General features: G+C 49.5%; 1 protein-coding gene across 1 annotated transcript in view; it reads right to left on the reverse strand.

The window, feature by feature from the left end:
* The window catches only part of GSG1L (GSG1-like), a 165,607-nt gene that overhangs the window by 70,705 nt on the left and 69,455 nt on the right, over positions 1-25,447 (reverse strand). Inside the window, exon 2 of the mRNA XM_010837241.1 lies at positions 19,253-19,405. Within this exon, the coding sequence (XP_010835543.1) occupies positions 19,253-19,337 (85 nt within the window). The 5' untranslated portion in view covers positions 19,338-19,405. The remainder of the gene's footprint in view (positions 1-19,252; positions 19,406-25,447) is intronic.

A 25,447-nucleotide genomic window follows, 5' to 3' on the forward strand; every position in this document is an offset into this window, starting at 1 on the left:
GAAAAATGATGAATTTTTTTTCTGGAGGGGGGCAACACTTAAAAATCTGGAGGATTTCCATTAAAAATATGGGAGTTTTGGCTTCTCTTGTAAAAATCAGAAACTCTGGCAAGACTGGGTCCACATTTCCCCTCGGTGACCCTCAGCTGGAGCTGAGCGGAGCCGTGCTGTTCAGTGAGGACCAGTGGCCAAGCCTCACGGGCTACGTGGTACCCGTGGGGCCCATCATCGCCCAGTCTGCTGCCTTTGTCAATCTTGTAATAGTCCCACCCACTCACACATCCACATTTCCTTCCATGTCACTGAAAGCATGTACATTTTCAACCCTTGGAAGGAGCCACAGGGAGAGAAGAGGTCAGTGTTACCCGGGCTTAGGGAAAGGCTTGGAAGGGGAGGTGAGCTTCGAGCTGGGCCAGGAAAGATCAACATGTGTTCACCAGGAGGGAACAAGGGGAGGTGGGGAGGAAGGAGAAAGGCAGCCTGGACCGGTAAACAGCCCAGGCAAAAGCAGGGAAGAGAGGAGCAGCCCGGTCTGGGCCTCCCTGTCCTGCTGTGTCTGGCACTGGCTGCTCTGATGGGGCTCCTGACTCAGGACGGTCCCAGTTCTGCTTCTGATCTCTGGGACCTGCCTCAGGCTGGAGAGAACAATGCGACAGGTGACACAGACCACACGGTGTAGGGGACACAAAAGGGGAGGTTTCCAACCAGGTCATCTCTAAGCCACCTCGTAACTCTTACTGGATTTGTTTTTTAAACTTATTCTGAGATAATTATAGATTCACAGGAAGTTGCAAAGAAATGTACAAGGGGACTTCAACAAGAATCCAACTCGCAATGCAGTGGACGAGGGTTGATCCCTGATCCGGGAACTAAGATCCCACAGGCCTTGGGGCCACAACTGATTCCTCGCACACTAGAGCCCGAGCCCCTCAACTAGAGAGAGCCTGCGTGCGGCAACAAAGAGCTTGCGTGCCTCGATGAAGACCCAGCGCAGCCAAAATTTTCTTTAAAAAAGGGAGGAAAGAAACGTACAAAGAAGTCTCAAGCACACTTACCCCAGTGCTAACACTTAGCAACTCGCATGGTCCTAGGGTCCAATATCGAAGTCAAAAAATTGACCAGGCCACAATTCGTAGTTGACTCGCATTTCACCAGTTCTGCTTGCACCCTTGCGTGTATACGTGTGCTGCTGCTGCTAAGTCATTTCAGTCGTGTCCGACTCTGTGCGACCCCATAGACGGCAGCCCACCAGGCTTCCCGTCCCTGGGATTCTCCAGGCAAGAACACTGGAGTGGGTTGCCATTTCCTTCTCCAATGCATGAAAGTGAAAAGTCAAAGTGAAGTCGCTCAGTCGTGTCCGACTCTTAGTGACCCCATGGACTGCAGCCTACCAGGCTCCTCCGTCCATGGGATTTTCCAGGCAAGAGTACTGGAGTGGGGTGCCATTGCCTTCTCCGGGTGTATACCTGTAGCTCCATGTAATTTTATCGTAAGCGCAACCTTGCATAAGCACCACGTGATCAAGATACTCCACCGCACCACCACTAGAGGCTGCCTTTTCTTCACACACCCAATTCACCTGCCATCCCTAATCCCTGGCAACTCCTAATCCGCAACTATGTTATTAAATGACGCATAGATGGGATCATGAGATCTGTATCCCTTTGTTCACTCAGCATCATTTCCCAGATGTGTATCCAAGTTATTGTGTGTATCAGTAGTGGTCCATTTTTTTTTTTTTGCTGAGTTCCATGAGATGGATGTGCTTATTTATTTACTTTTTAATTTATCAAGTAAATATTACTTTTATTAAGTATTTATTAACTGTATTTGTTTACTCACTCACTGAAGGACATTTGGTTACTTTCTGGTTTGGGGCTATTACAAATAAAGTCAGTATGAACACTCCTGTACAAGTTCCCATGTGAAAATCCGTCTTCCTTTCTCTGGGATCCATGCCCAAGAGTGCAATTTCTGGGTCTCTGGGTAAGTCTTAGGGTGATCCATTCTTACTTTTGAAAATAACTGCTGAACTATTTTCCAGAGCAGCTGTACTGTCTTATATTCCCACCAACAATATATGGGTGATAACTTTCTTGATAATTGGACTTTCATTTAAAAACAAAAACCTAGAGTTTTCACTGGGGATCCAATCTTTCTGCAGTCTCGACCTTTCTAAGTGATCCCAGAATTTGGGCACCCTGTCATGGTCAGTCATTGTCGGACTCGGACAACGCCTGTCTCCTCCCTCCACTACTCCCAGGCCATAAGTTCACAGAAACTGGGGGGTGTGGGTGGGTCACACTCTGCTCAGATCTGCAGCCCTGGGTCTAGCACAGGTTCAGTGCGTAGGAGGCACTCTGTGAAGGAAATTCAATTGCACAGAACGACTAAGTCAGCAAAGACCCACAGCCGGCAAGTAGATCAGAGAGGAGGGTAGATGCCAGCCCCCCAGGTCCCAGGGCCATGGTTCGACTCACTTCAAGGCAGGCTGTATGTGAAAGTCTCAGCCTAAAAGGTCACTACCATCCTAGCACATGCAAAAAAGAAAAAAAAATCCAACAGCATAGAGAGCACACATGTATATAATGTAAGTAAACAGATGTATAGAATAACTGTGGAGTTCAGATTTCATGAGGGGCGGGGCAATTAGGGAAAAAAGGTATAAAACATGGAACAAGAATGAATGTAAGGTTGAGGGACTTCCCTGGAGGTCCAGTGGTTGAGAATCCGCCTTCCGATGCAGGGGACGGGGGTTCGATCCCTGATAGGAGAACTAAGGTGCCACACGCGGTGGGGCGACTGAGCCCTCATGCCGCAGCTAGAGAGGAGTCCACGCGCCACGACAAAGACTCAGTGCGGCCAGAAAGTAAAACACAAATGAATGAAATGCTGAGAAACACTGCCCTGGCAGCACAGGCCCAGCTTTGATGGTTAGGTAACTTAAACATATTTTCAACATATGATATTTTCAACTTCAAGTGATGAGTTTATCAAGACATTATTGTTATTCAGTCGCTCAGTTACGTCCAGCTCTTTTCGACCCCATGGACTGCAGCACACCAGGCTCCCCTGTCCTTCACTATCTCCTGGAGCTTGCTCAAACTCATGTCCATCGAGTCAGTGATGCCATCCAACCATCTCATCCTCTGTTGCCCCCTTCTCCCCCTGCCCTCAATCTTTCCTAGCATCTGGGTCTTTTCCAGTGAATCGGCTCTTTGCATCAGGTGGCCAAAGTATTGGAGCTTCAGTTTCAGCGTCAGTCCTTCCATTGAATATTCAGGGTTCATTTCCTTAGGGATTGACTGGTTTGATCTTGCAGTCCAAGGGACTCTCAAGAGTCTTCTTCAGCACCACAATTCAGACGTGTCAATTCTTTGGTGCTCAGTCTTCTTTATGGTCCAACTCTCACATCCATACATGACTACTAGAAAAACAGTAGCTTTGACTATACTGACTTTTATTGTCAAAATGGTGTCTCTGCTTTTTAATATGCTGTCTAGGTTTGCCATAATTTTTCTTACAAGGAGCAAGTGTCTCTTAATTTTTTGGCTGCAGTCACCGTCCACAGTGATTTTGGAGTCCAAGAAAATAAAATTCGCCACTGCTTCCATTTTTTCCCCTGTCTATCTGCCATGAAGTGATGGGACCGGGTGTCATCCTCATTTTTTGAATGCTGAGCTTTAAGCCAGCTTTTTCATTCTCCTGTTTCATCTTCATCCAGAGACTCTTTACTTCCTCTTTGCTTTCTGCCATTAGGGTGGTATCATCTGCATATCTGATGTTGTTGATATTTCTCCCGGCAATCTTGACTCCAGCTTGTGATTCATTCAGCCCAGCATTTTGCATGATGTACTCTGCATATAAGTTAAATAAGCAGGCTGACAATATACAGCCTTGACGTACTCCTTTCCCAATTTGGAACCAGTCTGTTGCTCCATGTCCGGTTCTAACTGTTGCGTCTTGATCTGCATACGGGTTTCTCAGGAGACAGGTCAGGTGGTCTGGTATTCCCATCTCTTTAAGAATTTTCCACAGTTGGTTGTGATCCACACAGTCAAAGGCTTTAACTCAGAGGCTGGGTCAGCGTTGGTGTCTTTGCTCTGCTTTCTCGCTGTGTCTCCTCCCTTCTTCTCTATCTCTTTCTCCCTGTGTGTGTCCCCCCTGCATTCTAGTGGGTCTGTTCATCTCCCTCTGCATCCCTCAGCCTCCAGCTCCATCTCTTTTATTATCAGGGGCTTTCTACTCTCCTCTATTCTCTGTCCCCGCCCTCTTAGCCCTGGACAGGTTGAGACATGACGAGCAAGCATTTCCCATGAGAGGTCCTGTCTCAACCCTCACACACCCAGAATGCAGCCCTCTGTCTTCCTGACCTCAGGGCACGACTCCCCACTTCTCCATCACAGTCAGCTGTGATGGGGCACACTGACATCTCCCACCCCTGCCCTCTGGTTTACAGACTGCCAAGTCTTGCCAACCCTGCTTCTCTCCAGTCCACCCCCATCCTTCTCTGCTCGCACTGCCACCATCTCCTTGTGGCCAGATGTCCACACGGCCTCACAGCGAGGCTCCTGGATTGTGTCCACCCCTTTCTCCTCCCCATGCACACGTGCTTAGTCACTTCCATCATATCCAACTCTTTTCAACCCTATGGACTGTAACCCACCAGGCTCCTTTCCGAGGGATTCTCTAGGCAAGAATGCTGGAGTGGGTTGCCATGCCCTCCTCCAGGGGATCTTCCCCATCCAGGGACCAAACCCGTGTCTTCTGCATTGGTGGGTGGATTCTTTACCCTTGAGCCACCAGGGAAGCCCCTTCCTCTACCCCAAGAACCATCTTCATAGAACTTGCCCCCGAACCTTACTACTTCTTCACGTAAAGCCTCAGAGGTCCCCAACTGCATCTGCTCTTGGGCAAGGCCCACATTTCCTGGCCTGGCATCCATAGCAGGTCACCATCAGACCCAAGTTTCCACTTCCCTACTGTTGCCCAGAGCATCTGCATCCATGTCTGGCCCCTCTAGGGACACTTCTCTGCTGAAAACCCCTAAAGCCTGGCTTCCTCCCTCTTGTTTTACTAAGAAAACTCAAGCCTTGCAACACTGGCCTCTGTGTCTCACTCATCTCCAGCCCCCCTTGCCCCCTGGTCTCCTCTCACGGCCACCTTCTCATCGATCCTCCAAAATCCCACACGTTTCGGGCTTTTGAATTTGCTGCCCTTCTGATGGAGCACTCTCTCTCTCTTGCCCCCATCACCCCCACTGCCTCCTTCCCCAGCTGAGTCCTCCCATCCTTAGGGCCTCTAGGAAGGCCCCTGAGTCCCCACAGGGCATGGTCTCCAGCCTTGGGACTGTCTCTTCACATCACAGTCCCAACCACTTGCTAATTCACTGCCTCCCCAACTAGACACAAGCCCCCAAGGGCAGAGTGCTCACCTGCTTGCTCTCCTGGTACCTGGCACAGAGGCTCCAGGACTATTTGCGGAAGGAGAAATGGAGGAAGGATGGATGCCGTGTGTCCCTGGAGCCTCAGCATCTGTCATCCAGCCTCCTCCTGGGCAAGGGCTTTCCACCCATCCTTAAAGGCTCAGAGAGTCTTTTTCTATGTTTCTGTCAGCCCCAGGGTGGAATTAACACTTACACCCAGGGGACAGGCTGCTGTCAGAGCCCGTCCCCCCAGCTCCAAACAGTCCGACCCTGCCCAGCCTCCCTCCCAGCTGCCCAGCCCACAACAACCACAAGTAAAACAAAGCCCAAATGAAAGTCAGCAACTCAGAGTCAAAAAAAAAAGAAGTCCGATGGTTCTAGCAAGCTGAGAGAAGCCGAGCAGAAATAGATCAAGCACTGGACTAGAAGAAAAAGAACAATTCAAAAAAGGAGTGATGGCGGGAAAGGCTGGCGTTGGGGGTGGGTGATTTCTACCTTAGGAAAGAGGAGAGAAAGATACGGACATTTTTTTGGCTGCATCGGGTCTCAGTTGCTGCAAACAGGATCTTCTGTTGTGGGGCATGGACTCTCTAGTTGTGGTTCGTGGGCTTAGTTGCTTCGAGGCATGTGGGATCTTAGTTTCCCTGACCAGGGATCAAACTCTTGCCCCCTGCATTGCCAGGCGGAGTCTTAACCACTGGACCATGAAGGAAGTCCATGATGTGGACTCTTTTAAGAAGAAACTCACAGAATAAGGCAAGAGCTGATCCAGCCCCCATCCCCACCCACCCAGTCCAGCCAAACTGGGTAAGCAGGCAGTTTAGACGGTTTCTCAACAGAACCAGGATGCTTCTGAGAGTGAAGTGGGCCCTGTTTACAATGACACTGGGACTCCCCTGGACACACCTGGACACAGGGTTGCCTCCTCGTACGGGCAGAGCCCTCTGATCCCACTGTTCTGCTGCTCTCACCCAAACTTTTCAACGAACAAGACCGAGAACAGGCTGTGTGCCCACCCTCTCCATTGGCTCTTTGCATGGTCGGGTGATTTCATTTGATCACCCAAACCCATCTTGTGTTGGTGCAGACAGGGGCAAACAGCTAGAAGTAACTCACCAGACCACACCATTTCAACAGGATCCAGCTGCGGTTTGACCCAGTCTGTGTGGTTCCAGAGTCCCTGATGGTCCTACTGAGGCAAGGTGCAGACCCCAAAGCTCCAATACCAATAACCTCCCTCTGCAAGGCACGCCTACATTCAAAGAGAACGCTCTAAGGGCCAGGCCCTGGGGATACAGCCGTGAAGAAGACACTCACAGCTCTTGGGGAACCCATTATCTGGGGCAGTGGTTCTCAATCAGGCATGATTTTGCCTCCTAAGGGACATTTGGCCATGTCTGGAGACATTTTGGTTGTCACGACTTGGCAGGGGGGTATTCCTGGCATCTGGGGTAGGTAGAGGCTTGGGATGCTGCTGGTCAACAATGCACAGGACAGCCCCTCTCCCCCCACGCACAATAAAGAATGATCCAGTGGACTTCCCTGGTGGCCCAGTGGTTGAGAATCCACCTGCCAATGTGGAGGACGTGGGTTTGATCCCTGGTCTGGGAAGATTCCACATGCCATGAGGCAACTAAGCCTGTGGGCCACAGCTACTGTTGCTCAGCAACAAGAGAAGCCACCGCAATGAGAAGCCCAAGCATTGCAGCTAGAGAGCAGCCCCTGATCACTGCCCGAACACCAAAACTAGAGAATAGCCCCTGATCACTGCAACTAGAGAAAAGTCCACACAGCAACAAAGACCCACAGGAAAAAGAATGATGCAGCAAAGAACGTTGAGAAAACCTGGTCTGAGGAGGAGAGATAGGGAAGCAGACATGTAAATGAATTAGCAGACAGTGTAAGTTCTCTTATCCACTCAACCAATATTCATCGGTATCTGCCACATTTTAGTTGCTGCTCAGAAAGCATTATGTGCCATTAAGAAAAACAAGCAGGAGGGGGTGGAAATGACAGGGGCCGGGGGTGGTGAAAGCTCCTAAAGGAGATGACATTTGAGTGGAGAGCTGGCTGAGGGAAGAAATGAGCCAGGAGCGGGTGGGGAAGGCAGCACCAAGGAGGGGACCCCAGGCCTGGGCAAGACCAAGCTTGGAGAATGCGAGGACCAGTGAGGAGGGGCTGAGTTGCAGGAGATAAAGTTAGAGAGGACAACAAAGGTCATATTTTGTAGTCTTAGGAAGGAGTTTAGATCTTATTCTACAAAAGTAACATTTGATAAATACCAACTAGAAATGACAAAAACAGACTTTGTTAAAAAAAAAAAATCCCCTAAAATGGTCCAGTCAGGCTAAGTGAGAGAAAAGCCTGCTAGGTTTAAAATTCTAAAGGAGATGAAACTTGATCACATGGAGAGCCATACATTTGATGAGTATCAACTTGAGGTCAACCGTTAAGTATGCAAAATGATGACTTGGCAAATAGGCATGGCGAAATATTTTTAGATGGTAATTCATGTTTTTTTCCCCTTCATTTTCTCCCTTTTCCTTTCGCTTCATTCAAGGGGTAAGAGGCTCTGGACTTTTTAGTCCCAGAGGTTTTGCAGCAAAGAGGAAAGTAAAATCCATCTTCAAAATCCTTCCCTCCTGGCTTTAATCTTTAGAAGCCTTAATTTACCGAGGAGATTAGGACAGGGACCTCTGAGTGGGGGACAGAAAGAAAAAACAATCTTCCAGTCCTTTTTTTCGGGGGGGAAAAAAGGGTGGTATGGTCTGTGGCAGGGGCAGAAGAGGAGACTGAGGTTCTGCAGTGATGTTTTGTTAGCTGGCACGACGGTTTAAAACATTTTGAATTAAAAATTTAAACAAGGTAACTCAACAATTTCTCTCCTAGGAGAATGTATGTGCACACAAACACCTGGACACGAATGTTCATAGCAGCATTATTCATACGAGCCAAAAAGTGGAAGCCACACACGTGTCTATCAACTGGCAGACAGAGAAATAAGATGTGGTATATCTGTGCCATGGAATATCATTTGGCAATAAAAAGGAAGCTAACTAATGTGAACAGCCGATTCACTGGAAAAGACTGATGCTGGGAAAGATTGAGGCATAAGGAGAAGCGGGTGGCAGAGGATGAGATGATTGGATAGCATCATCCATTTGATGGACATGAACTTGGGCAAACTCTGGGAAACAGTGAGGCCGGGGGTGCTGCAGTCCATGGGGGTCACAAAGAGTCAGACACGACTGAGCCACTGAACAACAACAGCAAAAAGGAACGCAGGGTTGATACAACCTACGACGGGGATGAACCCTGAAAACACCATGCTAAGTGAAAGAAGTCAGTTATAAAAAACCACAGAGTGGGTGAGCCCAGGTATACACAATGTCCAGAACAGGTAAATCCATGGAGACAGCAAGGAAGGACGTCAGTAGTTGCCTAGAGCTGGGGCGGGGGCCGGGAGAAAATAAGGGGTGGCTGTCAGTGGGTATGGGGTTTCTTTTGGGGACGACGAAAAGATTTTCAAATTGGATTCTATGGTGGTTACTAAAAGCCTTTATACACCTTACAAGGGTGACCTTTATGATATGTAAATCCCATCCCAATAAAGCTGTTTTAAAAAACATTTTGAATTAAAAATCAGGCGATTTTTCCATAAAAAACTCAGATTTTGGCTTTCCTTGAATGCCATGCATCTTCCTCCATGGCAACACTGGGGTGCTGAGGGGGTGCGCACTTCCAGGTTTGCCGTCATGCCCACATCCTCTGCTGTGTTACATCTGGACAGCTTGGCTCAGTTATGTCACCTGCATGGCCCCTGTGGGCTCTGCACTTGAGACCTCCTATCAGCAGTGAGGAGACCACAGGCCCTGAGGTCACCAGCCCCCTTCTCCCATCTCCCTCCTGACCGGAGCAAAGAGCCCTGGGGGCCAGAAGGGACCCTGTGGACAGCAGTGGCTCAGGACAGCAGAAGGGACAGGAGGCTCAGTGGCAAACTGCATGGACCCACATAATAGCCCAAACTGCCACTTACTAAATCTGTACCTGTTTTCTCAGCTGTGAAATGGGAATAATAACAGCACCTACCATCATAGGGTTCAACAGAAGGAATATGTTCAGAATGGTGCCTGGCATACAGTAGGTACTCAATTCAAGTACCTATAATTTCTCGTCTGCAATTGCAAATTCCCAGACGTTCTGAAATCTAAAACCTCCTTCATAGTTCACTTGGCCACAAAAATCTGACATGGCCTGAACTCATTTAGCAGTCCAGCCTGACCTGAATGGACATGAGGCTGTTGACCATCTTTATTTATCCCCCCAGCATGAACACTCATGGGTTTTGCTGTATTTGCTTACAGAGTACAGCCCTAACCCCTACTGGGGTGTTACGCAATGGATGATCTGTGTTACCTTAACTCCTCAAATCTGAAAAGTTTTAAATTCTGAACCACTTCTAGCCCCAAGCGTTTCAGATCAGGGTCTGGGCCGTTTGATGAAAATGATGATGGCAAAGACACTTTGTCAGACACTGCATGAGTCCAGACAATTGTAGCACAGCCAATACAGAGTAGCCCCTCAAATATGACAATAAATCCGCTACCAGCCCAGGAGGATGGGAGCATAGAATCAAAGTGAAGATCGTTTCCAGAAATGAAAGAGCTGCCTTGTTCCTCACACACCTGGCTTCGGGGGGTGAGGACGACACAAGCCAGGTTAGTGTTAGAGGACAAAGTGCGGGGAGCCTCCTGGGCCTTTCATTCAATGTCTCTTCCTTTGGCTGATCCTGGCTGGTCCTTTTTTTAAAAAAAAAAATATGCATTTTAATTTTATTTTTAATGAATTCGTTTTCTTTTTGGCTGCACTAGGTCCTCACTGTTGCATGCAGAATTTCTCCAGTTGTGGTACATGGGGGCTACTCTTCACTGCAGTGCAAGGGCTTCTCATTTCAATGGCTTTGCTTGTTGCAGAGCCCGGGCTCTTGGGTGAGCAGGTTTCAGCAGTTGCTGCACACAGGCTTAGTTGCCCTGCGGTATGTGCAATCTTCCCGGACCAGGGATCGAACCCATGTCTCCTGAGTTGGCAGGTGGATTCTCAACCACTGAACCACCAGGGTCCCAGATTCGTATCCTTTATGACAATGCCATAACCCTTAGTGCTTTGCTGAGTTCTGTGAGTAGTCCTAATGAAAACCAAAATTAAAGGGGTCTTGGGAACACCGATTTGCAGTCAGCTGCTCAGAGGTAAGGGTGGCCTGAAGATTCCCTGAACTAAGAGCTGGCACCTGTACAGTGGGACAGTCTTGCTGGGACCATGGTTTCTAACAGCAAATAGCATCAGATCTGCACCGCAAGGCACAAGTTAATGTCAGCGTACTCCCCTTTGCCTTGGTTTGTCCTCGCCCCTCACCCCTGGCCAACACCAGGGGTCACCTGCAGCTCTGATTGGCAGCTCCTGGGAGTGTAGGTGACCTCCTTCCTCAAACACTTTCCTTCTTAGGTGGAGAAGGGTAGAAGTTCAGGGGAGAAAGGGGTGGGGTGCTGACTCAGGAGTGACGGAGCCAGTGGTGGATGGGAGCCGGTGAGTAAATTCCACTGCTTCCTCTCCCTTGTCCTACACAGTCTCTCAGAGGGTCCCCAACAGGAGGAATCCCAGTTGCCCACAGAGGTCACCCACCCACCCACACTCCCTTTACTGGCCCTCCTGCCTTCTTGTCTTACAAATTCACTGTCCCACCATACTTCCTGGGATCACCTCCCAAATAAACTACTTGTACACATATTTTCACCTTAGGGTTTGCTCTGGAGGAACCCAAATGAAGACCTATACCATTCCTGGGGCTCTGAGTTCTTCAGCTCCACTGTTGATAATCTCCCAACTTGACAAGTCAACCAACTCCCAACCACTAGGATTTGCAATCAACCAGTGCCTTTGGGCCGGAGAAGGCAATGGCACCCCACTCCAGTACTCTTGCCTGGAAAATCCCATGGACGGAGGAGCCTGGTAGGCTGCAGTCCATGGGGTCACTAAGGGTCGGACACAACTGAGTGACTTCACTTTGACTTTTCACTTTCATGCATTGGAGAAGGAAATGGCAACCCACTCCAGTGTTCTTGCCTGGAGAATCCCAGGGATGGGGGAGCCTGGTGGGCTGCCGTCTATGGGGTCCAACAGAGTCAGACACGACTGAAGCGACTTAGCAGCAGCAGCAGCAGCAGCAGTGCCTTTGGGCAACCACTTGTCCACCCCTGCATACTAGTCCTGCTTGGTCCTTGGCCAAGCCCATACCACAGGTGTGCCTAGAGACCCAGATCTGGCTAACCAGAGTATTTCATCCTTCAGGATGAGGACTGGTTCAGGAATAAATCTATGAATCTCATTAGTCCAATCACTGTCTCCCTTGGAGTTTTGTACTGAAAAGAAGCTCTCTCTGCTTCTGGAGTCTTATCTAAGCTTGGAGCCACTTGTGACCATCCTGTCTCCGTAGGATGGGCTTGACTGAGACCGAAGCTAAAAGAAATCAGAGTCTGGAGATACAGCTAGATTCCTGACGACATGATCTTCTGGATGCAGCCATGCCTGAAGGCTACGCACTCGGTACTCTTCAATTTACATGAAATCAATATACTTCAATCATCTTCTCCCACCTGCCTTTCTTCCTTCTGCTAATATGATTGGGTTCTGGTCACTTTCAAGCAAAAGAAACTTTTAATAATATGGAAACACTCATTTCTCTTAGAGCCTCTGCATGTTTAGACACAAAAATACACAAAAGTACTTGCTGTCTCAGCTATGAGCAAGAGACCTAGTCTGGTCAGGGCAGAAGAAAGGAACAAAGGGAGTTATAGGCAGAGGGTTCTTCTAGGACAGGCCTAAGAGGTGGGATAGTTGGTGGAATTATTGTCCCAGGAAACTCACGCTAAAATACAACGGTGGTTTACAGTGTGTGCATGCTCAGTCCCTTCAGTCACGTCTGACTCTTTTCAACCCCATGAACTATAGCCTGCCAAACTCTTCTGTCCCTGGGATTCTCCAGGCAAGAATACTGGAGTGGGTTGCCGAGCCCTCCCCCAGGGGATCTTCCTGACCCAGGGATCCAACCCGCATCTCCTGCGGCTCCCGCACTGCAGGCGGATTCTTTACCACTGAGCCACCTGGGAAGCCCAAGTGCCCACCAGCTCTGTTTTTGGTCACAAAAGCATCAAAACGTCCCCATTCCCATCATACCCCATTCAGTTCCCTTTCATATTGAAGACATTCTGTATTTAAAAAAAAAAAACTATTTTCAAATCATACATTTTGTATATAATGTCACAAAATAATTTCTCAAACATGGATGAAGGTTAAGAAATTAAATACAGGCTTAATAGTGATGTACTGTGCAGTGAAATATACACTTTATGATGAAAGCAAATATGCCAAGATTACATAAAAGATAAGATTCTAGTTTCCCGGATTCAAAGAGCTATCTCATCCTTGGTCATTTTTTGTTTAGTCGCAAAATTTCTTTTTCTTGATACTTAACAAAATAGACGCTTGCTGACTTCTCCACAAGGTCTCATCATTTCCTGGAAACAGACTTGTTTCCCTTCATGCCAGCGCAGGTTTCAGTAAAAGCCCACCGTTGTTAGCCTGATGATGTAGGAATTCTCCAAATGACTTTCTCTCCTTCCTAAGTAGATCACTCTCATCTTTCAGAGGAACTGGGGAAGAAGAGACATCTTCTAGCCTGCTTTCACATCCCCTCCAAGATACAAAACCCTGGCCAATGGGGGAAGAGACTAGGGCCGAGGAAGCTCCATCTTGCCCAGCACCTCAGCTAAAACCACAGGACCGGGCAGGCAGGGGGACCTGGCATCTGGAGCCATACTGCCCGTGCCCCCACCCTGTCTGGAATCAGTCTTGCTCCATCCTGAGAGACAGAGAAAAGCCATAGCCCAGTTCAAGGCCACATTATGACTTTCATGGGCCCCAGGCACTTTTCCCTTCAAGGGCCTGTTCCTCCATAAAATAAATATTAAAAATTACATTTTATGATGGCAGTGGTATAAAAAATATAATCCAGTCTAGATTCATTCTTATGTCTTCATTATTATTCTATTTTTTCCTTCTGATTCTAAAAGCAGTCACAATTTAAGCACTTTGTGGGTACCTAGAAGCTCGGGGAGCTCCAGGCTCTGAACCAGAGAGCCAACCATCACAGCCCCTGCCTCCAGCCCTCGGTGGGTGACCGCTCTGTACAAACACCCTCCTGCAGAACGCAGGATCTGAACACATCCCTGCTGGCCCGGCCCCACTACTCCTCAGTTTGCTGTAGAGTCAAGATCCCTCCATCCCAGCCTCACTCAAACAGGGCTGGCCCCTGGGGCCACCATCTACCCCTCAGTTTATTCAGGGACAGCTAGGAAGAATACTCGGAGAAGGCAATGGCACCCCACTCCAGTACTCTTGCCTGGAAAATCCCATGGATGGAGGAGCCTGGTGGGCTGCAGTCCATGGGGTATCGAAGAGTCGGACACGGCTGAGTGACTTCACTTTCACTTTTCACTTTTATGCACTGGAGAAGGAAATGGCAACCCACTCCAGTGTTCTTGCCTGGAGAATCCCAGGGACGGGGGAGCCTGGTGGGCTGCCGTCTATGGGGTCACACAGAGTCGGACATGACTGAAGTGACTTAGCAGTAGCAGGAAGAATACTAGCAATAATAATAACCAATGACAATCTGAAGTCCTCAGCCCTGCTCAAAGCACCCTGTGTGGCAGGCTCTGGGTTCAGCAACTGACTAGATGTGTGACTGCCGGCAAGTCAGTTTTCCCATCTGTGGAATGGACATAATGTTAGTCCCTCCCGCAAGAACACTGAGACATAAAGATATCAACACATGCAGCAGGTCAGCCCAGGGCTGGTGCAACCTGGCATCTCAGTTGGTTTTGGTTATTACAATTAACCCTAACCCACCGATTCATTTTTTAAAATATTTATTTATTTGGCTGCATCGTGGCTTAGCTGCCATGTGCTGGCTTTTTGTTCTGTCTCAGGGGCTTCTCTCTAGTGGTGGCATGAGCTCAGTAGTTGAAGTGCATGGGCTTAGCTCCCCTCACGGCATGTGGGATTTTAGGCCCCTGACCAGGGAGCAAACCTTTGTCCCTTGCATTGGAAGGCAAAGTCTTAACCACTTGACCAACAGGGAAGTCCCCCACTGGTTCTTTATCACAATTATTTATAATAATTGGTTCCAGTAGGGGCCACCTCACCTCCTCCTTCTCCTTTGCCCCAGAAGCACTGACCTTGAGCTGAGCACCCCTCAAGTGTGAGCTGGTTCAGCAGCATCAGAACCCAACCCTCTCCCCACATGGCCTCAATTGACAGACTCTCCCTGATCCTGCTTGCTTGCTTCTTCTCTCCCAGAGGAGCAAACCAGAAGCCCACCCACTTCCTCCAAGCCTCTCACCTCCACCTCCCCATCCTTCCCCAGCTGACTTGCTCTCAAGGGACTCCGAAAAACCAGCTTTCTGGTTCCTCCAGGTCAGGCAAGTCAGGGCTTGGCTCCCTCTTGGTCTCCTGTTTCTCCTAGGTTTATCTTCTCCCAATTGGACCATAAAGAATGCTGAGCGCTGAAGAATTTATGTTTTTGAACTGTGGTGCTGGAGAAAACTCTTGAGAGTTCCTTGCACAGCAAGAAGATCAAACCAGTCAATCCTAAAGGAAATCAACCTTGACTGTTCACTGGAAGGACTGATGCTGAAGTTAAAGCTCCAATAATTTGGCCACCTGATGCGAAGAGCTGACTCACTGGGGAAGACTCAGATGCTGGGGAACACTGAGGGAAGGAGAAGGGGACGACAGAGGATGAGATGGTTGGATGACATCACTGACTCCATGGATATAAGTTTGAGCAAACTCCAGGAGATAGTGAAGGACAGGGAAGCTGGCATGCTGCAGTCCTTGGGGTCGCAAAGAGTCAGACACGACTTAGCGACTGAACACAGGCATGAATACAGACTCCTTTCTCCCCACCACCTGCTTATCACATGATCTGGCTGCTACATCCTTCTCAGATACTGTTTTCTGAGGATGTAAAAGGCTTCTCCCTCCCCACCCGTGGGTTCACTCCTGCACTGCGATCCTGAAAAACAAACAGAGGGCTTTGAAGCCAGCAGGAGTGGGGTTTAAGCCCAGCTCCACAACTGACCAGCCGTGTGACCTTGGGCAAATTAGTTAACCTCCCTGAGCCCGGCATTGTTTATCTGCCTGAAATTACGAAGACAATCTTATTTTCTTTCGCAGTCGGACTCCCTGCTAAAGGAAACTGGGGTATTTTTGAGGGATGAAAACTTTGATAAGCTCTTCAAGGTAGAGGCAAGAGCCCCCTAAGCCCCCTACTTGCTTTCCCGCGAGAAGGCTGCTTGTAGAACTGGGGCTGGCCGCCAGCTTTTGTTATGTGACTGGAGTAAGCAGGTTGAGGGGAGGGCTGGATGCTTGGGATAATGGAGGGGATTCTTCGATGCCTGGTAGAAAGAAAGAAAAGGAGAGATAAAGCCACTGACAAAGAAAGGAGCTGGATATCTTGCGGTGTTGCAGGAAGGGGGACCCCTTCCAGGGCCCGAGAGTGGGCTCTTGTCTAACACTCAGAAGTGAGTTGTCCGAGGAGACACACAGGCTGACAAAGCAGGAGACTTTATCGGGAAGAGATGCCCGGGTGGAGAGCAGCAGGGTAAAGGAACCCAGGAGAACTGCTCTGCCATGTGACTCTCGCAGTCACGGGTTTTCTTATGATGGGATTAGTTTCCGGGTTGTCTCTGGCCAATCATTCTAGCTCAGGTTCTTCCTGGTGGCATCACTCAGCCAAGATGGATTCCAGCGAGGAGGATTCTGGGAGGTTGGTAGGACATGTGGGCTGATGTCTCCTCTCCTTTTGACACCCAGCCTCTTCAGAATGGACCCATCATCTCTTCCACCTGCTCTTTTCCCGCCTGCCCCTTCTTTATGGTACCACTACTTTACTCTGTCCCAGCCAAATGCCAGCCCAGATCAAGGGGTCTGGTCATCTCAACCTAGGGTCCCATCCCCAGAATAATGTTTTTAGCTGCATAAAATAAAATAACAAGATTACAGAAGAAACCAGTTATATTGAAATACCATTAGCAAAATACACAAACACATGTGTTGTATCATAATATACACGCGCCTTCATTACCATGTTAGATAAGATTCGGCGGAAGCTCTAAGAAGCATTGCCCTTTTGAAGGAGTGCTTGCAAGATATCTGCACAACCATAGGGTGATATGAAAACTGCGGTTCCTATTGGTGGCTACGTCACAGGTGCCACCCACGACTGTGATGTGTTGCCTCCCTTCATATTTAAAAGATATTCTAAATGTCAGTTACAAGTTAAGAGAAATAAAGATGCACCCCCCCCATCCAGGTTCATAGGCTCCCTCAAGTCTGTGGACTCCACACTAGGAACCCCTGACCTAGAGGCTCTGTTTTTCCACAGTCACCCACTCCCATTTACCTCCCCTAATCTGTCTGCAAGCCCTGCTGACTTCTCACTGGAGGGCGCTGGGGCTCATCTCCCATTCCCAGGGCCACTGCACAGGGTTGGGGGACTCACCCTTTCTCACCTCCTTTCCCGTCTCCTCACCTCCATTTTTGCTCCACTCCGCCCATGCTGCACCCTGAATCCTCATCCTCCAATGCAAACCTGACTGTATCACCCTTTGCTCTGGATTCTTCAATGGCTCCCTATTGCCTGTAGGATAAACTCTACAGACGTTTCCAAGGCACCAAGACACTCTCCCAGCTCTCCAGCCTCATCTTTCAACATCCTTCTCACCTGACTTTCCACACTCCCATCATTTTTAACTATATGAAGTTGCCAGAATATGACAACTCACTAGGCTTTTTCCTATGCTTTTCTCTCCAACTAGAATGCCCTCCCCAAGCTATCCATTGGGCTTCCCAGATGGTAAAGTACTTTACCACTACCTAGTGTAAAGCACCCGCCTGCCAATGCAGGAGACATAATAGACACAGGTTCAATCCCTGGGTCGGGAAGATCCCCTGGAGGAGGGCACTGCAACCCACTCCAGTGTTCTGGCCTGTAGAATCCCATGGACAGAGAAGCCTGGCAAGCTACAGTCCAGAGAGTCACAGAGTCAGACACGACTGAAGCCACCCAGCATGCATGCACGCAAGCTGTCTATCAAGCAAACTCAAAGTTTATTCCAAAGTCTCAGCTCAAATGGTTGCTTGCCCAATTCCCCACCCCACCCATCCGCACCCCTAGGCAAACGTAGGTTCCCCCCTCTTCCCCACTTCCCACCCCTCCACCCCACCTCCGCCCCGCCCCTCAGGACTCACCCCACCCAGTTCACCAAGTTACAATCTTTTAATGAGTCTGTATCTCTGAGTCTATATCTCTCCAAGATTACAAACTTCAGGAGGGCAACAATGGAATCATTTTTTCTTTGACTCCCCTAAACCTAGTACTTTCCCTGGAGCCCAGCAGGCCATCAGTTGAATAAATGAATAAAACATTAAAAGAGAAAAAGAACCATGAATGAAAACTGATTTTAGGCATAATAAATGCATTTAACAACTGCAAAAAAGAATAAACTGTCTCTCGATCTGGAATAGCTGAAAACAGAGTAAGCAGGGGGCCGAAATCAACACTGTGCCGTGAGGCTCTCTCTGATTTTCTGTTCTTCCCTTTACTATTTCAGTTAGATTGCCCACATCCTGGGAATGACGATGCGCATGTTTTGATCTATGGATCGTGCTATAATTTCTTGAATTCTGCTCCCTATTCTTTGAGAGATCTTTCTGTTATATATACATACCTCAATTAGGGGCCGATTATTTCCCTTACCTAAAGGTTCATCGTTTCGGTTTCATTAAACAGAGAGTTTTTCCAGTGCATGAAGAATAGGATTAGATTTATAGAAATTCAATTTACATTTGGCTTTTGAGGAATAGCTGTCGTACACAGCCAAGCCACGGCTCTATCTGTCAGGCCTCCTGAAGTTATGGTTTACAGGCTCCTTTCACTCCCTTCTGGCCAACTCCCAGCTTAACCCCTTATGGCCTGGATCTGCTGAAGCTATTCTGGGCACCTGGCCACCTAATCCAATGACCTTTCCTTGGAGTCTTCTGTCTCCAGCTCCTGGAGTCGGGCTGCCGCTGCCAACCATCCAATTCTTCCTAAAACCCTCAAAATCCCTGACCTTTGCCCAAGATCTCTGCTCACCCCGCCCCCACCCTTGAGCTTCCAGATGGGTTTGTTCATTTGGCTTCCTGCTGGCCATCTCCCCAAGGATGTCTCAAGGGCAATAAGCTAAAGCAGATAATCAATGTGCCCGCCACCCGCAACACGTTCCCCTTTCACATCCTCCAGGACACCACAGTCTGGCCTTTATCATGGCCACCCCACTCTCCCTTGCGCACACATCCCACCCATCACCTCGCCGTGCGGCATTCATCTCCTGGAAACATCTCCAGCTAACCCTCTCTCTGTCCCACATGTGTTAAGCTTCACCAAGAGCTGCAACTGTCTGTTTCCATTCATTACTCTAACCCTGGTACTTCTTAGCACCCAACCTGGCACACAAGACACCAGTAAACATAAGGAAGCAGACAAATCCCACTCTACAAATTGTAACACTGAGGCTCAGAGAAAAGAAGTGATTGGTCCACAGTCACCCGGGAGGGGGCCAATCAGGTCTTAGCCCGAAGGTGGCTCCACCCCCCTGCATTTTCCTCTGCTCTGAGTGCGGGACTGGTTCTGTGTATTCTTCCCCCACTGCCCGAGGCCCCCTGCTTTACCTGAGAGCACCGTGAAGACAGCTGCGAAGGCATTGAGCTTGAGCCCGTCGATGACATTGCTGGAGTGGAAGAGCTCGAGACACATGAGGCTGAAGCCAACCACCAGCAGGAGGATGTAGAGTACCTCGGAGACCACCGACAGCCACAGGACCCCTGCACGGAGGAGGGAGGTCGTGAGATGAGGACCCACAGGGCGGACTGTCCCTGTGTTCACTCCACCCCCACGCCCTTGGGTTAGGGGATCAAGTTGTTTTAGAGAAGACCATCGGATCTAGGGTGGGTCCTAACTGGACAAGGAGATCCTGGCCAGCCATCCTCCTCACGGGGACTGGCTCAGGAACCCTAGCTGAAGTCCGTCAGATCATGGCACTCTTGGGGTGATGCTTACTGGTCCAGGCAGGCATGTGGACCATAAGCGGGTCCATTCAGACTGGAGGCAAGTACTTCCATCCTGTGACTGGATAAGAGGCTCTCTTTCTCATCTGTAAAGTGACTGCCACTGAGAGCCATCTCAGGGCTGACACTAGTTGCTGAGCAGAGAGATGGAAAGATGATCTCATCGTTGTTGTTTAGTCGGTAAGTCATGTCCGACTCTTTGCGACCCCATGGACTGTAGCCTGCCAGTCTCCTCTGTCCATGGGATTTCCCAGGCAAGAATACTAGAGTGGGTTGCCATTTCCTTCTCCAGGGGATCTTCCCAACCCAGGGACTGAATCCCTGTCTCCTGCATTGTAGGCATATTCTTTACCACTGAGCCACCAGGGAAGCTCATTGGGATACCCTAACCACCAAACCACCAACCCCCCGGGGCTTCCCCGTAGCTAAGCTGGTGGTCTCTGTAGCTAAGTGTGGTGGTCTCTGCTGCCTGCAGCTGTAAACATCCCAGCTCTTACACACATCATGGTTGCCCTCAAGGGACACTTACATTTTTATTTACCCCGTACCCCACTCCATTTTTTTTCTAGAAGCCACTTACCTTCCAAGCCACACTAACCATAGGTTTTGAGAAGGGACTATGGACCAGACCTGGCCAGGAGGAGATGGACATATGACCCAAATCATCTCAATGAGTCAGACACAGGACTTTTGCTGGAACTACTAGGAAAGAAAATTCCTTTTTTTCCACTCAGTTTGAGATTGGGAAGGATGGAAGTGGCTGCACTGAGTAGCAAGGGCCTCCCTGAGGGCAGAGCTAAGGTCAAGAAAGGTAGCACTGAGAGACAAAGGAAGATCGTGTCCTGTGACATTGTTTGAGCCCCTCGATCCAGACATGCCTGAAGCTGCCAGTCATTTGTTCTTTCAATCAGAGGAACCAAGAGTTCTTTTTCTTTGCCTAAGTTGGTTAGAGGTAGAATTTCCATCTCTTATAATCAACAGTCCTGATCCTCAGCTTTTCTTTTCTCACAAGCTGTTAGACCGGTCCTTCCCTACCTCTCTGCCTTTGCACAAGCTGTTCCCTCCATGTTAATGTCCTAGGGACACCCCGATACACAGCATCCAGTGAAGGAAGCAAACAAACAGCGATTTCGGGTCCCCTATCTACTGGCTGATGAAGGACCCAGATTCTCAAACATCCACTATCATTCCTGATGCAAAGGGCCTTTCAGAGCTTTGAAGAACTTTTCTCTTTCTCTCTCTCTTTTGTGCTACAAAAATATCACCTTTCTTGGGCAATCCCTTGGATTTCTGTAAGAGAATAATGTGCTCTTGGCAGCCTGCATGTTGTTAAAACACCCCCTGGCACCGAACACTCGCAGCCTCCAAAGCCCTTTGCTGGCCCAGGGCCCACCAGGCAGTGGGGAGGAAGGCAGGAGGTGCGGGGCGAGCCGGGCCCTGCAGGGGGGCAGATGCCCGCAGGGAGGCCTGGTCTCGCTTCCAGAAGCCTTTACCTCCAGCTGCTGTTGCACTGCTGGTGGGCGGAGGCCACCCCTCACCACAGTGAAGCTCACTGACTCAGCCGACTCCCCCGCGTCGCCCCCACTCCCCCAACGGATGCTCTCCTCCTGCCCACGTGGGCCTGGGGCCAGGCCCGCACCCCACCACCTGCCCCTCCCAGCAGGGCCCAACTCTGCTCTTTCAGACGGGATGGGAGATGGCATGGGCGTGGGGCAGTGAGATGCTCCAGGAGTGAGTTAACCTCGGAGAAACAGGCGCTGGAATCTCAGATGCATGGCTGGGGTTATGCTGCTTCTTTCTGCCAGATTTTTTTTCCTGTCTACCCACTGGGCTCAGAGCATCTGTCTGAAATTTTCAGCCCACCCAAGGCAAGGAAATTAGTAACGAGAGTAAGAAGCAGGATCATTGCTGAGGTTATGCAAATAGTAGCAGCAATGCCGCAATAAGGGCCAGGGGTTTTTAGGCATCTTTCCGGTGCCAAGTCACACTGGATGGTGTTAATGTTCCACCCAATGTCCTTGCTCCTCTTTTCAGTGTTTCTGTCTTTGGAGGATTGTCTTCAGGAAGTCTTTGGACTTCATTTTGCCCATCTTCATTCAGAAAGTACCTGGAAACTTACATTTTTCCTCTCTGCGATGTCATCAGCCAGAGGCTGATTGGGGTGGTCCCGCCCTGGGGCTCTGGCAGAGGCAATTTTGGGACCTGATGCACATTGCAAAATTCCCTCCGGGCCAAAGCGGAAGCTGCCCTTCCTGGGCTCCGGCTGCACATCAACCCGTTGCTTGCCTTCCTCCCTTCCCCGTTCTGCTCTCTCCAGCTCCCTTAACACTCTCCTCTGGGGTGTGCATGCGTGCTAAGTTGCTTCAGTTGTGTCCCGCTCTTTGCAACCCCCATGGACTGTAGCCCTCCAGGCTCCTCTGTCCAGGGGATTCTCCAGACAAGAATACTGGCGTGGGCTGCCATGCCTTCTTCCAGGGGATCTTCCTGACCCAGGGATCGAACCCACATCTCTTAGATCTCCTGAACTGGCAGGTAGGTTCTTTACCTCTAGTGCCACCTGGGAAGCCCTTCCCTGGGGCATTTCTTTATAAATGATTTGCACATGGATCCTCATCCCAGGATCTGCTTCCAGGACTCTGGCCTCAGACACCAGTATTCACAAGCATGATCTCCCCCAGTCTTCCTGACAGCTTAGCAAGGCAGCACCCATTTTATAAATGAGCAAACTGAGGTTCCGAAGGATTAAGCCACTGGTCTACACAGCTAGGTAGTGAGTGATACAGTCAGTCTGGTTTCAAACTCAGGCCTCTCTGACACCAGAAACCATCATGGGCAGGGAGGTTATAAATTAGCAGGAGAGAGTGGCCACTTTGAAGTCTTATGGGGGACGCTGGGTTCCCTGGCCACAGCTCTCATCTACATGCACCCCAGCATCCCTAGGAATTCTTGCAGGAAGAGGACCACAGAGTAGGACTGTGGTTGGGGAGGGCATTCTCAATGATCCTGAGCCCAAATGGCCATGAGGTGTGCTGGGGAAGGAGGCCACAGGGGAAAGTAGATGAGTCTTAAGGATGCTGGTGAGACAGGCTGGGACCTGGGACCCTTGGGTGCAATGCTTGCACCTGGACAAAACTCTCTTCAAGCAACAAAAACACACAGAAACTATCAGGGACTAAAAATAACTGTGCCTGCGCAGTTGGGGCAAATTATGGACAATAAGATACAAAAAGACCAAAAACCCGGGGCCTCCCTGGTGGCTCAGTAAAGCATCTGCCTGTAAATGCAGGGGACGAGGGTTCCATCATCCCTGGTCCGGAAAGATCCCACATGCCTCGGACCAACTAAGCCCGGTGCACCACAGCTACTGAGCTGGCTCTCTGGAGCCCACGCTCCACAGCAAGAGAAGCCACTGCAATGAGAAGCCTTGGCACCGATGGCTAAAGAGTAGCCCTCCTTGTCACAACTGAAGAGGCCTGTGTGCAGCAAGGAAGACCCAGCACAGCCAACAAATATCTAAGTAAAATATAGAGTAAAAAACGCTCTTTAAGAAAACAACTGCCACCGCTGAAGAGCTGGGAGCAAAAGCAGGTACTGCTCATGACCCCTACACACAACACCATCAAAGGGGTGGGCAAGCCACCCCTCTGGCCAGATCCCTGGACTCTCCCCTACTGTCAACTCATATAGGGAAATAGCTTGTCCTCTCGCCTCCACCCCGCTGGGGGAGCGAGCAAGAGAAACTGTTGCTTGTTCTCACCCCCAATAAAGCCTGGCCTGAATTACCTGTCTGGCCTCTTATCAATTTCTGTTGATTAAGGAGGTTAAGAGCCCTGGTTGGTAACACTGAGAACCAGGCTGAAAAAGATGGGCTTGACCCATGACGCAGAGGCAGGTGCTGTCCTAAAGGCCTTAGCAAGGAAAAGGCCTGCCAGGAGACTCCCTCTGGAGGGGGGCCTGACTAGCATATCCGCTGGAGGTTTAGCCACGCTCCGTGAAGAATGGCACTAGTGGTAAAGAATCCACCTGCCAATACAGGAGACATAAGACCTCAGGTTCAATCCCTGGGTTGGGAAGATGCCCTGGAGGAGGTCATGGCAACCCACTCCAGGACTCTTGCTTGGAGAATCCCATGGACAGAGGAGCCTGGTGGGCTACAGTCCATAGCATCGCACAGAGTCAGCAATGACTGAAGTGACTTAGCACACACACACCCATGAAGAGACGCTGGTGGTCCAGGCCACGACAGTGGCAGGGCGACGATGGTGAGGACAAGTAGGGAGCTTGACAACTCCAGAGGGGTGGGCTCAGTGGTCTGCTGACCCATGGATGTGATGGCCAAAGAAAGGGAGGAGTCCAGAGTGGGACCATGTTTCTAGCCCAGGCAGTCGGTTCTTGCTCTGCAGTGAGAATGGGACAACACTAAGACAGGAACGTGTGAGTCGAGACCTACAGGTGCAGAATCTTCAGCTGCTGCAGGACCTCTGGTGAGGATGTGCACGAGGGGAGCCCAGACAGGGACCTGGGGGCATTGGCAAGACATGGCATTGAGTGTTCACCATGATTGTTAAAGAGATGGATGCCCCCCAGAAAGCATGCCAAGCAAAAGAAGAAATGGTGGGAAGCAGAATCCACGGGAACATCAAGACTCAAGCAGAAGGGTGGTGAGGGGGCTGTGACGGTGCAGCCATACTAGGGATGACCCACCCATTCCTGCCCATGACCTTTCAACGCACCTGCCACCTGCCAGCACCTCTCTGCCCCAGGGTTTGCCCTGGTCATCAGAGCCCATGCCCCACCTGCTGGGAGATTGACACCACCCTGCGCTCTACCCCAGGAGCAGCCCTCAACTGATGCCTGATGTGAGTTAATGAATAAGTACCCAAGGGGTAGGTAACACTGGGCACCAACCAGGTGGGGTGGGATCTTCAAATCTGTGTTTCCCATTGTAATAGGGAGGGACAAATCTGACTCCATATTGGATCTGTTTCATTTACTTTTTAAAAATTGTTTTTAAAATAACTTTATATTTTTTAAAATATCTGTCAGTTTTCATTCCAATCTCAAAGAAAGACAATGCCAAAGAATGTTCAGTGTGGTAAGTCGCTTCAGTCACGTCCGACTCTTTGCAACGCCATTGACTGTAGCTCATCAGGATCCTCTGTCCATGGGATTTCCCAGGCAAGAATACTGGAGTGGGTTGTCATTTCCTTCTCCAGGGGATCTTCCTGACCTAGGGATTGAATGCACATCTCATGTCTCCTGCATTGGTAGGCGGGTTCTTTACCACTAGAGCCATCTGGGAATTATCCAAAAAAGAATGTTCAAACTACTGCACAACTGCGCTTATCTCCAATGCTAGTAAGGTTATGCTCAAAATCCTTCAAGCTACCCTTCAACAGTATGCGAACTGAAAACTTCCAGATGTACAAGCTGGATTTAGAAAAGGCAGAGGAATCAGAGATCAAAGTGCCAACATCTGTCGGATCATAGAGAAAGCAAGAGAATTCCAGAAAAACATCTACTTCTGCTTCATTGACTACACTAAAGCCTTTGATTGTGTGGATCACAACAAACTGTGGAAAATTCTTAAAGAGATGGGAATATCAGACCACCTTATCTGTCTCCTGAGAAATCTGTATGCAGGACAAGAAGCAACAGTTAGAACAAAAGACTGGTTCCAAATTGGGAAAGGAGTACAACAAGGCTGTATATTGTCACCCTGCTTATTTAACTTATATGCAGAGTGCATCATGTGAAATGCCAGGCTGGATGACTCACAAGCTGGAATCAAGATTGTCT

This window comes from Bison bison, unplaced genomic scaffold, assembly GCF_000754665.1.
Source record: "Bison bison bison isolate TAMUID 2011002044 unplaced genomic scaffold, Bison_UMD1.0 scf7180017864072, whole genome shotgun sequence".
NCBI classification, from domain to species: Eukaryota; Metazoa; Chordata; class Mammalia; order Artiodactyla; family Bovidae; genus Bison; species Bison bison.